Genomic DNA, 15,873 nt, shown 5'->3' with positions numbered 1-15,873 from the left:
GAGAGAGAGAGAGAGAGAGAGAGAGAGAGAGAGAGAGAGAGAGAGAGAGAGATAGTTATTACATGCTCAGTCTAACTCGTTTTTATTTATATCATAGTTTCTCTCTCTCTCTCTCTCTCTCTCTCTCTCTCTCTCTCTCTCTCTCTCTCTCTCTCTCTCTCTCTCTCTCTCTCTTATTCTAATATTTCACTGTTTCGTTCTATTTCACTCTCTTTTCTCATATAATCTGAAAAATGAATTCGTTTGTTTTGAAATGTTACGGTTTTTGTCTCTTCCATTTTCTCTTATATCCCGGAAAATCATGTCTCATCCTTCTTGTCTGCCCTGAAAACTCACTGTGCTCCTTCCATGCTCCCTTCTGGAATGCCGGTGATAGTTATAGCCTGGCCTGGAGGGTACACACTTTCCTTTCCTCAAGATACATCCTGCCATTGTGCACCAAGTCATTTTCCTTTAGTTACCCATTGAAACACTCACACAGACATCCGTTTTCTCTCGTCCTTCCGCTCTGTATTGGTTTTCTATGAGCGGATTTCCATCTTGGAACTCAATCAGAGAGAGGAAAAGAAACTACTTCGCACATTCGCCTAAATTGAGTGAAAATATATCTATAACTCTCTCTCTTTCTCTCTCTGTGCCGTAAAACCTCCCCAAAACACATAAATACTAATTAATCATCAAAAAACACGAAAAAACACGAATAAAAACACAAAATAGTAACCAAACGGACTCAAACCCTCCCAAAAAAACACACGAAAACAAAAGAAACCCATAAAAATACACAGCAACACCAATTCATCACCAAAAAAAACACCAAATTCCCTTCACATAACCTACGAAAAACAAACAACACAAAAATATTAACAAAACTGACTTGATAACCCACCTCTTACCTCTCTCTCTCTCTTTCTCACTTCCACAGCCACGTGTAACCAGAGCCACTGCCTTCACTGTGACCTTAAGACAGAGAAGTGTGTCAAATGCCTCTATGTTATCGTGGCCTCCTCCCGTCTGTGCCTCACCGCGTGTCCAGAGGGGTATTCCACTTCCTGGCCCTCTGATAGCAACCTCCTGGGACGTGTTTGTAAAGGTGAGTCATGTTTGTGGTTTGTTTTGATGTGGGGAGGGGTGTTGGGGAGGCTATTGGGGCAGGGTGGGGGTTGGGGGAGGGTGGGAGTGTCAATGTTGTTGTTGTTGTTGTTGTTGTTGTACGTAATTTGTTTGTGTTATTCCTGTTTGCTGTTTTTATTTAGTTTTAGTTATTGTAGTAGTTGTAGTAGTAGTTGTTGTTGTTGTTGTTGTTGTAGTAATAGTAGTAATAGTAGTAGTAGTATCTGCTTTGTGACTTTCTATTTTCATTTATTTTTATTTACTCATCATTTATTTCACTCCATCACTATTCCGTCCACCTCACTAATGAAAGAGTTAACAGTACCTCCACTCCTTCACCACTATTCCGTCCACCTCACTAATGAAAGACTTAACAGTACCTCCACTCCTTCACCACTATTCCGTCCACCTCACTAATGAAAGACTTAACCAATACCCTCACTCCTTCACCTTCCACCACACCCCATCAAACCCTTTTAAAACCCCCCATAACTTCCACTACAACCTCAATAACTTCCACTACATCTATTAAAACCCCCAATAACTTCCTCTACAACTAGTCAAAGCCTCCTTCACGACCCTGCCACTTCATTAACACAAGACCCCTTTAACTCTTCCTGCCATTAGAGAGAAGCATGCTGGCTCTCATATCAGGGCGTGACGTGACAATCATAGCGGGCGCGGCAGTGGGCGGGGCGGGTTCTAGGACAACTGAACCAGTGACAACTGAACCAGTGACAACTGAACCAGTGACAACTGAACAAGTGGACGACTGAACCAGTGGACAATTGAACCAGTGACAACTGAACCTGTGGACGACTGAACCAGTGGACGACTGAACCAGTGGGCAATTGAACCAGTGACAACTGAACCTGTGGTCGACTGAACCAGTGGGCAATTGAACCAGTAAAAACTGCACCAGTCGACAAGTGACAATGAAACCAGAAAAAAATGGTAACAAAAGCATATTAAAATTCATTCATTAACCTAACTTAACTTAACCAAACCAAACCTAACCTAGCTTAACCTAATCTAACCTAACCTAACCTAACCTACCCTAACCTAACCTAACCTAACCAAACCTAACCTAACCTAACCTAACCTAACCTTTCTTTTCTTTCTTCGTTTTCTCCTTCCTTCCCTTCTTCCCTTTTTCCTTCCTTCCTTTCCTCCTTCCTTCCTTCCTTCCCTCCTTCCTTCCCTCCTTCCTTATTCCTTTTTCCTTTTTTTCCCTACCTCCCTCCCTCCCTCCTTGTGAAAGCTGGGTACAGACTGACGACCATGATGCCGTAGCAAACAGATAACATTTTTTGACACTGGTTCAATTGTCACTGGTTCAGTTGTCACTGGTTCAGTTGTCACTGGTTCAATTGTCACTGGTTCAGTTGTCACTGGTTTAGTTGTCCACTGGTTCAGTTGTCACTGGTTCAGTGGTTCACTGGTTCAGTTGTCCACTGGTTCAGTTGTCCACTGGTTCAGTTGTCCACTGGCTCAGTTGTCCACTGGTCCAATTGTCACTGGTCCAATTGTCACTGGTTCAGTTGTCACTGGTTCAGTTGTCCGGGCACCGGCGGGGCGGTGTGCGTGGGAGTGGTGATCGGAGCGCTCCTGTACATGAAGAGGCGAGCCAAGCCGCCCCCGTGCTACCCCCAGCCGGAGCCCAGGCAGAGGTACCCCATCCCACGACTCTGGAAGGACAAACGACCAAATGCTACTGGTAAGGGGGTGTTTGTGTGGGGGGGGAGGTTTAAGGGGGTGTTTGTATGAGTTTGTGTGTGTGTTTGTGTTTGTATGGGTTTGTGTGTGTGTGTTTGTGTATATATGTTTATTAACCTGTATTTTCCTCTGTTTCCCACCCTCTCTCTTTCCCACCCTCCCACGCACTCACCCACTCCACTAACTAGCCACACGCCCTCTCACCCACGCAGAGAAGCCAGTAGCAAATGAGGAACGGGTTGAATTCTTGGAGCAGCTGGCTTGTCTGCGAGGAGAAGCCACCAACTTTCTGGAGATGCTAAGCCACACGCAGACCCGCTTCCGCTCCCTCGGCAGTCCTGACTCGCCCACAGACACAAAGGCGAAGGCGTACAGGTGAGAGCGAGAGAGAGAGAGAGAGAGAGAGAGAGAGAGAGAGAGAGAGAGAGAGAGAGAGAGAGAGAGAGAGAGAGAGAGAGGTGATGTTGTGGGTATGTGTAGCTGTGTTGGAAGTAATTGGCGTGTGTGTGTGTGTGTGTGTGTGTGTTTCCTTTTTTCATATATTCATAACTTCCATTGAAACCGTTAATAATTTTCACTACAATATTTGATAACTTCCATTACAGTCTGTTAAACCCTTCCTCATAAACCCACTAACTTCAATTACAACCCACTAACTTCAATTACAACCCACTAACTTCAATTACAACCCCACTAACTTCAATTACAACCCACTAACTTCAATTACAACCCACTAACTTCAATTACAACCCACTAACTTCAATTACAACCCCACTAACTTCAATTACAACCCCACTAACTTCAATTACAACCCCACTAACTTCAATTACAACCCCACTAACTTCAATTACAACCCACTAACTTCAATTACAACCCATTAACTTCAATTACAACCCACTAACTTCAATTACAACCCCACTAACTTCAATTACAACCCCACTAACTTCAATTACAAGCCCACTAACTTCAATTACAACCCCACTAACTTCAATTACAACCCCACTAACTTCAATTACAAGCTAACAACCTCCACTACACCTTGCCAATCCCTTAACAACCCCAATAACTTCCTTTGCACCCCCAACAACTTCACCAAGAACCACTCTACCCCTTGAAAAACCCCACTACTCCCCCCCCCCGCCCCTACAACATGGAAACAAGACCCCCCCCCCCAGACTCAGAAGACCCTCCCAGCTACTGACTTGCCAGCCTTCTAAAACCCCGGTGGACTTTTCCCAGGGCGGTGGTGCGGGATCTGTCCAGGGTCCTGACGCTCCTGAACAGGCGAGAGGAACACATCTTGACTGTACCTGGGGATTGGCGGAGGCTCCTGTCCTGGGCTGCACGGGTCCTCGCGCGGTACAAGAGGCAGAAGACGATGAAGGTACGAGAGAGAGAGAGAGAGAGAGAGAGAGAGAGAGAGAGAGAGAGAGAGAGAGAGAGAGAGAGAGAGAGAGAGAGAGAGAGAGAGAGAGAGTTGTGATGGTGAAAGTGAAAGTTTAGTCTCGTGGTAAAGATGAGGGAAGGGAGAGGGAGAGGGAAAGGTGAGAAAGCAGGTGTGAAGAGAATAGTAGTAGTAGTAGTAGTAGTAGTAGTAGTGTTCTTCTTGTTCTTGTTCTTCCTCTTCTTCTTCTACCACCACCACCACCACCACCACCACCACCTCTCCATCGCCTTCTGCAGGAGAGTGGTGACCTGCCCACTCTGGATCCCCTGTACGCGGGCGGCACGCTCTACCAAACCCGGAGGCAGACCCAGGCGCAGCGGTGCCGCCTAGTGACTCAGGGAGCGCCGCCCCCCCCTCCCAGCGGCTACCCCCACGCCTCCCTCCACCCACAGGGACTCCCCACTGAGCTGTCAAGGTAATGGTGTGTGTGTATGTATGTGTGTAAATTTAAGAATTCTAAAGGCTATAATAAAACAGTAAAAATAATAATAATAATAATAATAATAGGTTAGGTCACTTAGTCCCAACCACTCATTATCCTCACACACACACACACACACACACACACACACACACACACAAGTCCTAACCCACCAAATCTCTCCCTCACTCACTCCCAACACTCAGCCAGGCTCTATATCCCCAGACACGCCAGCCAGCAGCCAGATGGGGTCTCGGTCCAACTCCATGATGAGCCTGACGCCGATAATCCTGGAGGAGGCGGAGGAGGAGATGCTGGAGACAGGAGGCAGGGACGAGGAACTTTTTGAGACGGAGCATTACACCCACGCCCTTCAAGACATGGAGAGACAAACACAAGGGGACCAAAATACGTACCTGGGGGTGAACACTGATGGTATACCTGACAACTACAGCAGCTACAACAACTACAACAACTACAGCTACAACTACAAGCCCTCCACGCACTGTAACCAAAACCACGTGACACAGAAACAGTGTACGACAATTAGAGAGCAGATTCTGAACTTGAGGAATATGGAACAAAGACAAGACGCAAGAAATGTTGACAAATATGTGACGCCAGAGGGAAGCCCGGCAAGGGAACACATGCTGGACAGAACAGTGAGGGCAGGGACAACAGAGACGCCGCTGCAGGAGTCCCCAAGGGTATTTTTAGGTCCTACGGTATTTGAACGCAGTGCTGTCAACGCTGTTCTACCGGGAGCTGATGTTTATACAAATGTTATACGCAAACCAGTGTTGCCAACTGTAGTTCTGACAGGTGACCCTTACAGAGATGACACGATTGACAGAAAGGAACAGTTAAAAAGGGAAGGTGTGACAGGACAGCGTAGATCACCTAGGAGCTGTAAGATGCAGGCCAGGAGACAGGCGGCAGTCCCCAGGTGTGAACTGACCACTGACTTGTGACGTGTTGGTGTAAGGTGAAGGAAAAGAAGAAAGAGGATAAGACTCTTCCGTGTGACTTGTAAATATAAAGTTAAGAAAAAAAGAAAAGGAGAAAACAAGAGGAAAGCACGTTATCTGTAAATATGTGAAGAAAAGAAGAAAAGAAGAAGACAAGAATTTTCCTTTGACTTGTAAATATAAAGAAGAGAAGGAAGAGAAGAAGAGGAAAATACCTTCCCTGTAACTTAGAAATAGAAGGTGGATGAAAATAAAGGAAGAAAAGAACACAAGAATTTCCCAGTAACTTGTAAATAGAAAATAGAAAGAAAAGACAAAAAGAAAGAAGGAAAAAAAATCGCAAAAACTGAAGTACATTTTTATTTATTTATGTTTTTAAAAAGATATTTGTGGGAAAAAGAAGAAAGGTAAGATTTGTGACTCGTAAATAGAAGGGTAATTTTTCCCCCTTTATCGTCCCTGCTTTTGTAAATAATGAAGGGGGTGATGCATTTATTTGTGTACATAGATTAATTTAGTTATTTTCGTATTAAATGTTCTCTCTCTCTCTCTCTCTCTCTCTCTCTCTCTCTCTCTCTCTCTCTCTCTCTCTCTCTCTCTCTCTCTCTCTCTCTCTCTCTCTCTCTCTCTCTCTCTCTCTCTCTCTTTCCTCTACCTCAGTCAATTCTGCTCAATAATAATAATAATAATAATAACAATAATAATAATAACAATAATAACAATAACAATAATAACAACAACAATAACGACAATAATACCCTTCATTAACACAGCATTCCTAGTCATTCTCATTATACATTATACACAATATTAGAAAACAAACACCAAAGACTTCCCCCCCCCCCCAATGTATAGTAATCATTCATGCCCTCCCCCCCTCCTCCCCCTCTCACCCCCTCCTCCCCCCCTCCCCCACCAAAAAAAAAAGCTCGTATTTTTGCCATATCATTCATTATATATGTATTTTTTTGTATTACTCATGGCATTCATTATATATATATATTTTTTTTTCACCATCAATTACTCCATCATTGTGTATAGCATTGTATTGTGAATAACGACACGTAGTGGTAGTATATATACAATGTGCACTGTATGTATGTATGTATGTATGTATGTATATTAGATGTATAATTTTTCGTGTATTTTTATCTTCAATTTGTATTTTGTAGTATTGTATAATAATAAAAATAGTGCTAATCTTGATAATAATAACGATAATAATAGTAATAACTAATAATAATAATAATAACAGTGATAAGTAATGAATTTTGGTGTATATGTCTTCCTATGTCAGAGAGAGAGAGAGAGAGAGAGAGAGAGAGAGAGAGAGAGAGAGAGAGAGAGAGAGAGAGAGAGAGCGCACAGGTGTTCTCAGCGTGCTAATTACAGGTGTATGCTATGAGTAGTAGTAGTTGTGGTAGGCGGCAGTGATGGTGGTGGTAGTACTTATGAGAATGTAGTAGTAGTAGTAGTAATAGTAGTAGTAGTTTTAAATTCTCTAATCTGACAATAATGTTATAAAACTCGTGAACTAATTATTTTTTCCCCGCAACAAGATTTGAACGAGGAAAAAAAAAAAATTATTATAAAGAGTGCAGGAATGTTTGTCAGATTAGAGGCGGTATTGATTTTAACTCTTTTTTTCCTGTTTTATCGATGTTTTTGCCCTTGTTTATTTTCTCTTACTGATCTGAAGCAAAGTGAAGAAGGTAGAAGAAATAATGATAATCTTTTCTATTTAGTTTGACCAGCTGACGTCAAAACTAACATATCCTTGAAGAGACGTTAATAGCAGGTGTGTGTGTGTGTGTGTGTGTGTGTGTGTGTGTGTGCGTCGCATCACCTGTGCAGCGCCTTTTGGGAAATGTGATTAGTCAGTGGCACACTTGCATCGGACGAAACCACTCCTCGCTGCGCACGGGTCAGTACCACACACACACACACACACACACACACACACACACACACACACACACACACAGCCCAAAAGCCACAGGAAAGAAAGGGTTTGCTTATAAATACAAATATAAAGATTGCGAACTTGAAAAAGCGAACGCAAACAGAATTCTCGTGAGCTCACACACACACACACACACACACACACACACACACACAAAATCCCCAGAAAACAACAACAACAACAACAACGATATTTGCTCACGAAGACTTGTCCAAAATCAACATTGTGGACTTAACAAGTGAATATCATTATCGTGAGTTGCCAAAGCGCGAATAAGCAGCAATACCTCTTTGACTTAACCCTTTCACGGTGATAATCAATAATATACAGCGCCAGAAGCAGTACATGGAGTCTTTATAAGCATCTACAGTAGAACGTGAATTTAAAGCTAGTCAGAGTTCCCTTTAAATCAATTACACAGACGGAAATGTAACGTAATTCTTTCACTGCGATACGAGACAATTAACACAAGAAGATACGAGACAAACCACAAGAAGCAATGCATGTAATCTTTATAAGCATCTACAAGAAAGAAGGGGATTAAAAAAAAGAATAGATTTTTCAGCTTCTACCCAGTTTAATGATTGGAGGTGGCTGCGGAACATGTGAAGATGTCTCAGTGATTAGTGATGAAGGAAAGATGTATCAGGTAGGTGACAAAGGGTTGATGGAGGTATTGTTATGATGAAAAGTTCTTGTAGTGAAAATCCATGTGACTTCTTGTAATGAATTAAACTACCGCATTTCAACTCGTAATCTTAAGAGACTCGATAGACGTAGACTGGGAATTTTAAGACTACACAGCTCCCGAATTTCAAGACAGCACGGGGGAGGAGGGGGGCTGAAAAAGATCATGTAGTGAAGACAAGTCGCGCGGTCATTTAAGTAACTTCTCACGAATATAGGTGCTGTGTAGTGAAGATAAATCGTACTATCATTCAACTAACTTCTCTTCACGGGCTTAAGTGTTTTGTAGTGAAGGGAAACCTCAGCTATATAAATAATTCTTCTTCACGGGATATTTAAATAACTTGTTCTCTTCATGAATATAAGTGCTTTGTAGTGAAGAAAATCGCAGAGTCATTTACTAACTTCTCTTCACGGGCATAAGTGGTTTGTAGTGAAGGGAAACCGCAGCCATGTAATGTAGTATATTTAAGTAACTTGTTCTCTTCATCATTGCTTTGTAGTGAAGAAAATCGCAGTGTCACTTAAATAACTTCTTACGGTTATAACAGATGCAAGTAATTCATTTTCCTTCTCTTTAATAACAATTTTGTGATAGTAGACGTTTTTCCCCAAGATTTTATAGCGTTAGACCAGTGCCACCCTTACGTACTAAAAGCCCTTGAACTGACACATCACTATAAACTAAAAATAATTGTAGGAAGGCTGTTTCATCACGTAGGGAGCCGTCTGTACGTGAAAAAAGTGAAGGAAATTTGTTAAGTGACTCATTTACAGTAAAAGTGAGTCTAAAAAGTAGTATAAAGTAATATTTTGCTTATAAGAATGTGCAATGTTACTCTCCCTTCTCCCCGTCTGAGCTAAATCATCACAGGTATTTCTTCACACCTGAGCCCCGTCCCGCCAGGTGTTAGGTCACTAATGAGCGCGCACGTCAACCGAGAATTTGCAGGTGTGTCTTTGTGTGTGTGTGTGTCTTTTTCTCTCTGTCTATGTCTCTCTCTCTCTCTCTCTCTCTCTCTCTCTCTCTCTCTCTCTCTCTCTCTCTCTCTCTCTCTCTCTCTCTCTCTCTCTCTCTAATATCGTATACATATAAAAGAAAAGTCATACATGTTGTTACTTTATTCATTTATTTATTTATTTATTTATTTATAGATCCCCTCTCTCCTCTCTTCCTCCTCAGCTTCCTTTTAGCCATCCTCCACTTCCCTCTTCCCCTCTTCCCCCTCTCTCCTCACTCTCCCTCTCTTTTCCTTTTCAAACCCCCTCCATTGATCCCCTCTTCCCCTCACCTCCCTTCTCTCCTCCCTCCTCCTATCTTTCAAACCCTTCCGCTGATCCCCTCCCCCGTCTCCCCCCCCTCCCCCCTCTCCTCTCTACACCCCAGTATCACCAGTCCTCGTGACACCTGTGAGGGGCCATAAAGACGCTTATCAATGCCTTTACTGTACCTTTTTCTGTTTTTTCTTTTTTTTTTCTATGTTTTCCTGGGTATATTTCAGAGGTAGTGGTGGTGGTGCTGAAAATGAGGTTTCTGTATATCTATTTTATATTTTTTGTATATATATTTTTTCTTTAGAGTTTTTGTAGTGGAAAATTAGGGTTTTTATCAATATATATATATATATATATATATATATATATATATATATATATATATATATATATATATATATATATATATATATATATATATATATATATATATATATATATATATATATATATATATATGTATATATATATATGGTGGTGGGGGATGAATATTTTTCTATATTTTTTTTATCCATAACGGATTTTATGGAATATTTCACAGATGGCAGAGAAAAAAAAAAAAAAAAAAACTAAATGGCGCTTCTTTTTAAAATGTGACATTTAATAGACCAGAAAGGAATACAAAAGAGGATCGTGTTCTGCCATTTCTTTGCGTTACAGTATTCATATTTCTTCACATTACGCTTTAAGTTGTAAGAAAACTAACAATTCCCTTTTTTCTTAAAATCTTTTAAAAACAATTAAGACACCAGAAAAGGAAGAAAACAACAACAACAACAACAACAAATCAAATAACATATAATTTCTTAAGGACATTTATAGAATTTTCTTCAAAAAAAAAACGTAAAAAAAAAAACATACAACTTCCTTACATTTAAATCCTTACATAAGAAAAACAAAACAAAAACAAAACAAACAAACAAACAAAAAATACACAAAAAATCGAAAAGAGAAACTAAACATTTAAAAAAGAGTACGAAACATTGGATCACTTCATTACTGCATCAATATTCCCCTGCAATTTTCGGATCTATAAGTAACACAAACAGTCAGTGGAATAGATACCTTGAACTTGAGGGAGGTACAGTAGAGTCATGGCCACTTATTGGTGCGCAAAGGTGACAGGTGTACAGGTGGCGTATACACTTGTTATAATATTTTGTCCATATTTATCGTTTTTTTTTTTTTTTCTCTTTATGCTCCCCTCCTCCTCCTCCTCCTCTTTTTTTTTTATAATATTTTTCTTCTTCTTCTTCTTAGGTTTTGTTTTGTTTGTATTCATCCTCGTCTTCTTCTTTCTCCTCTTTCTCCTCCTCTTCTTCTTCTTATTTATTTATTTTTTCCTCGTAATGTTTATTTTTGTTTAGGTTTTGTTTTGTCTGTATTCATCCTCGTCTCCTCCTCCTCCTCCTCCTCCTCCTCCTCCTCCTCCTCCTCCTCCTCCTCCTCCTCCTCCTCCTCCTCCTCCTCCTAAACCAACATCACTATCCTCTTTTTTCGTGTTCTTTGTATCCCTCCTCCTCCTCCTCCTCCTCCTCCTCCTCCTCCTGCTAACACCCTCACTCTCACCAGGGATATGAGGTCGTGGGTGGCTGTGGTGTGCCTGTGGGCGGCCGTGGGCGTGGAAGTGGGCTCAGCGCGGTCCCAGGGCCTGTTTGGAAGGGACCTCCTTCGTCCTGACCGTATTGTGGGAGGGGAGCCCGTCGAGAAGGGTGAGTAGACAGACAGACAGACAGATAGACAGTGAGTTGGATATAAAAAGAAATAGATAAACGGATAGACGGAGGAAAAGATATATAGAATTGCAGATAGACAGACAGACAGACAGACATATAAACAGACAGACGGAAAGATACGTACATGAAGAGACAGACAGAAAGAGAGAGAAGCAGACAGACAGACGGAGAGAAAGATATATAGGTGAACAAATAGATAGAAAAAATAAATAGATGGACAAACAGACAGACAGACAGGCGCGAAGATAGGGACGAAAAGGGACAGGAAGAAAGACAGACAGACAGACAGACAGACAGAGAAAGAAAGTATCACTGATTATAACATTATGATGATGATGATGATAACCCTTCCTAACTAACCTTCCTTTCTAACTTCCTAACTAACCTTCCTAACTTCCAAACCTTCCTAACTTCGAAAACCTTCCTAATTCACAAAACCTTTCTAACTTCTTAAACTTCCTAACTTGCAAAATCTTGTAAGTTCCTAGCCTTCCTAACTTCCAAACCTTCCTAACTTTAAAACCATCCTAACTTCAAAACCTTTCTAACTTCCCAACCTTCCTAACTTCCAAACCTTCCTAACTTTCCAGCCTTTCTAACTTCCCAACCTTCCTAACTTCCAAAACCTTCCTAACTTCCAAACCTTCCTAACTTACAAACCTTCTAATTTCCAAACCTTCCTAACTTTCCAGCCTTTCTAACTTCCCAACCTTCCTAACTTACAAAACCTTCCTAACTTACAAACCTTCCTAACTTACAAACCTTCTAATTTCCAAACCTTCCTAACTTCCCAACCTTCCTAACTTACAAAACCTTCCTAACTTCCCAACCTTCCTAACTTTCCAACCTTCCTAACTTCCAAACCTTCCTAACTTACAAAACCTTCCTAACTTCCCTCAGGTAAGTTTCTGTGGCAGGTGTCTCTCCAGAATCACCAGCGGCATTTCTGTGGGGGCACGCTCATTGCTCCTAACTGGGTGGTGACCGCGGCTCACTGTGTGGAAAATGATCTGAGGTGAGTAGTTGTATCTCTCTCTCTCTCTCTCTCTCTCTCTCTCTCTCTCTCTCTCTCTCTCTCTCTCTCTCTCTCTCTCTCTCTCTCTCTCTCTCTCTCTCTCTCTCTCTCACCCATCACTCCTTCAATACACAGAAAGGACATGACAGTGGTGACAGCGGCGTGGGACTTGGAGGAAAGCTCTGAGCAGCGCCGCCATAGAGTGAGGGAGATAGTAAAGGGTCCCTATAACTCCGTCACGCTGGAAAACGACATTGCGCTTCTGTGGATAGAGGAAGAGGAGGCCACAGCGCGCAGGAACGGTGAGGAAGACTGGTATTCTGAGTTTCTCCAAGACATTCCAAAGGCTCTAGTTGATATGTAAACATTTTAAGGGGGTTTTTAAGGTTCTAGTGACAGATTAACAAGATTTCTGCATTACTGACGGGAGAAACACTCTTGAGAACCCGGCTAGTCATCTCTGTGGCCTTTGAAAATAACAGTGGTGAAAGAATAAAGCGTTTTTAAGGGTATTTTTAAGGTTCTAGTGACAGATTAACAAGATTTCTGCATTACTGAGGGGAGAAACACTCTTGAGAACCCGGCTAGTCATCTCTGTGGCCTTTGAAAATGATCATGGTGAGACAGCAAAGCGTTTTTAAGAATGTTTTTACGGTTCTAGTGACAGATTAACAAGATTTCTACATTATTAGAGAGAAAAAATAAATAAATAAACAAAGAAACCAAACAAACAAATAGACAAACTTCACATTAACCCTTTCCTCCTTCACCCCCATCCCCCCCCCCCAGATCTCCCCCACGGCACCCCCATGACCATTGAGACCAGGAGGGACCGCGGAGCAGGGGTGAAGTGTCTCATCTCCGGTTGGGGCAGGCTGTCTTCGGGGGGGAAGCTGACCCCTGTGTTAATGGCGGCTGATGTAAGTGATATTCAAGTTTTTTTTTGTTTTTCTTTTTTTCTTTATTTTTTTTCATTTTTCTGTTCTTGTTTTTTTATTTTTTTTATTTTCGTTTTTCGTTTCTTGTTTCTGTTTTTCAGTGTTTTCTTTGTTTTTATAATTTTTTTTTTCTTTTCTTTGTTTCGTTTTGGTAATTCAAGCTTTTTTTCCAGTTTTCATTTCAATTTTGAGTGTGTACATTGCATCTTGTCACTCGGTCTTTCACTTCCCTTCCTTTATCACTTTATTTACTCATTTACTCTGTCTCTCCCTCTCCTCCGTCTCACACCCTCTCCCTCTCCCTCACTCCCTTACTCCCTCCCTCGTCAGGTGGAGTTGCGCACCGACAAGGAGTGTGGGGCAATATTTGCTCGTCACACCTTCTTCTCTGTCTACCCCAGCAACGTGTGCGCGGGGGGCGGGAAGAAGGACGCGTGCCAGGTGAGTACAGGTGACTGGGGACATGTGTGGGGGTGTTAGGGGCGTGGATGGGTGGGTTGTGTGGGTTAGGTGGGGTCTGGGGGTCGGGGAGTAAGTGGGTTAAGAATCGTGGGTAGTATTGTAGTAGTGGTAGTAGTAGTAGTAGTAGTAGTAGTAGTAAGTAGTTATCATAACCTAACCTAACGTAATCTAACCTAACCCAACCTAACCTAACCTAACCTAACCTAACCTAGCCTAACCCCAACGAAACTAAACCATACCTAACTCCATTCCCCCAGGGTGACTCCGGGGGCCCCATGGTGTGCTGCAAGGGGGACACCATGGACCCCTCGCATTGTACTTTGACCGGCATCACTTCTTGGGGCATCGGGTGCGCAACAGAAGGTGTCCCGGGCGTGTATACTGAGGTTGCTTACTACGCCGACTGGATCAAGACGCAGGTGAAGAAGTTGGACAGGAAAAAATCGAACGGTCTCACTTTCTATGGGGAGAAAAATGAAAGAGAATAATAAGTGTAAGCATGAGGTGAAAATGTATTAGGGGTTTATTAAAAGAAAGAAAAAAAAAATGAGGTGACTGGGAGGAATCGAGCGCCCTTTGTTGTGTGGGTGCTGGCTTGCGGTGTGCTGACGGAGGGAAGGTCTAATGGGGCCCCAGGTGATTCAGTGAAAGGGTTATGGTGGTGCTGATGTGTGTGAGGGTGTACAGTACATAATGGGTGCCTTTCCTATTCCTTTCTATCGCTGACTTTATTTTTTTTAGTAAGATTTTATCGTTTCCTTATTTTTCTTTATATCTGAGAATTTTTATATTTTTCCCTTGTTCTTTTCTATCACTAACTTTTCCTCTTTTTTTTTCTTTTCCCTTATCATATTACAGTATTTTCCTTAGCCATTTCTTGTCACTAAATGGTCTCTTTACTTTCCCTATTTCCTATCATGTATCATTCCTTTAAACATGAACTCCCTGCCTGTTTCTGTATTTTCCTCTTCCTATGACATGTACTCTTAAACGAAGGGGGTTTCGAGACACTTATCCCCCTCCAACACCCTCGGTCTGCCGCGCCTTCCTGTCACACACGCTCCTGTCACCCTCCACTGCACCCATAAACCTCTTCTTTGGTCATTCTCTTTTCCTCCTCACGTGATTATGTAGGTTCCTTTGTAGCACCTTTGAGATACGTATTCTTCAACTTTGGGTGTTATCATGAGGGTATGGCACCTCAGTTGGCATTTTTTTCCTTTTCTTTCTTTTTTTTTTGTTATCCTTGGTCAGAGCCCCTTTTACATGAAATAGAAAAGAAAATAATAATAATATCACTGTCTTATTCTCTTTAAAATATTGTAATGCCTCAAATTGACTTCAAAATTTTTATCTTAATGGGGTAAACCGCCATTAAGTCACCAGGATTCGAACTCGTGACAAGAAACTCCAGGTACACAACTAAACCAGTGAGCCAGTTAAAGATATCAGTGGTTCTAAGTGGAGTTTAGTTAATCTCAATTGTTTCCCTTAAAATTATAGTGTAATCTTTTGGATGTTTTGGGAAAATAAAAAAAGAAAAGATTATTTATTGTATTTTTTAAAACCAATAAAATAATGAATTTCCCTGGATGTGTTAGTTCTGAAAAGTTCGTGTGTGTGTGTGTGTGTGTGTTTCATCCACGGTCGTGTGATGGTCACCCACGGTCCCCTACGGAAAGAGCTCATAGTAATAGTAGTAGTAGTAGTAGTAGTAGTAGTAGCAGCAATAATAGTTAATAATAGTAATTGTTGTTGTAATTATTGTTCTTGTTTTTCCCGCTGCTGTGGTCAAATGATTTTATAATTATCTTTGTTGTTGTGGTTATAATTGTACTGCTGTCATCATCCACTCACTTATCTCCAAACCTCTCACGCATTAAACAAACTGTAGACATCATGACAAACATTATCTCTTTATCGCTTAAAAGGCCTTATCTTGAGCATTAGTACTGGGCGTTATCAGCCTATCTCCATAAAAAAAAAAAAAAAAAAAAAAACAATGATCCATGAGGCCTATATATCATCTCACCGTAGCCTCTCGTATATTAAAAATCACAGTACAAAAGGAATAGTTACGCTGATCAAGATTCCCCGTGGGTTTAGGCATAACTGACTGTAATTCAAAGTAACCG

At 41.6% G+C, this 15,873-nt stretch overlaps 2 protein-coding genes across 4 annotated transcripts in view; both read left to right on the top strand.

Annotated features, from left to right (window-relative positions):
* The window catches only part of LOC135094513 (uncharacterized), a 30,257-nt gene extending 24,567 nt beyond the window's left edge, over positions 1-5,690 (top strand). The window contains exons 2-8 of the mRNA XM_063994671.1: positions 923-1,090; positions 1,738-1,809; positions 2,690-2,827; positions 3,039-3,201; positions 4,066-4,210; positions 4,510-4,688; positions 4,920-5,690. Coding sequence (XP_063850741.1) covers positions 923-1,090; positions 1,738-1,809; positions 2,690-2,827; positions 3,039-3,201; positions 4,066-4,210; positions 4,510-4,688; positions 4,920-5,043 — 989 coding nt within the window. The 3' untranslated portion in view covers positions 5,044-5,690. The remainder of the gene's footprint in view (positions 1-922; positions 1,091-1,737; positions 1,810-2,689; positions 2,828-3,038; positions 3,202-4,065; positions 4,211-4,509; positions 4,689-4,919) is intronic.
* A 206-nt stretch (positions 5,691-5,896) lies between these two features.
* Positions 5,897-15,286, top strand: LOC135094514 (trypsin I-P1-like). 3 transcript variants are annotated; one of them, XM_063994672.1, is made up of 7 exons: positions 5,897-6,069; positions 11,160-11,299; positions 12,224-12,338; positions 12,474-12,640; positions 13,128-13,258; positions 13,607-13,717; positions 13,996-15,286. In XM_063994672.1, the coding sequence occupies exons 1-7, from the start codon at positions 6,032-6,034 to the stop codon at positions 14,224-14,226; spliced, it is 933 nt and encodes a 310-aa protein (XP_063850742.1). In that variant the 5' UTR covers positions 5,897-6,031; the 3' UTR covers positions 14,227-15,286. The 3 variants fall into 3 exon arrangements, with proteins under 3 accessions (XP_063850742.1, XP_063850744.1, XP_063850743.1); XM_063994674.1 differs by lacking the exon at positions 5,897-6,069 and adding an exon at positions 7,540-7,586; XM_063994673.1 differs by lacking the exon at positions 5,897-6,069 and adding an exon at positions 7,602-8,274.
* Positions 15,287-15,873: the final 587 nt, after the last annotated feature.

Source organism: Scylla paramamosain, chromosome 45 (assembly GCF_035594125.1).
Source record: "Scylla paramamosain isolate STU-SP2022 chromosome 45, ASM3559412v1, whole genome shotgun sequence".
Lineage (NCBI taxonomy): Eukaryota > Metazoa > Arthropoda > Malacostraca > Decapoda > Portunidae > Scylla > Scylla paramamosain.
This window is presented reverse-complemented; position numbering and strand designations above follow the sequence as displayed.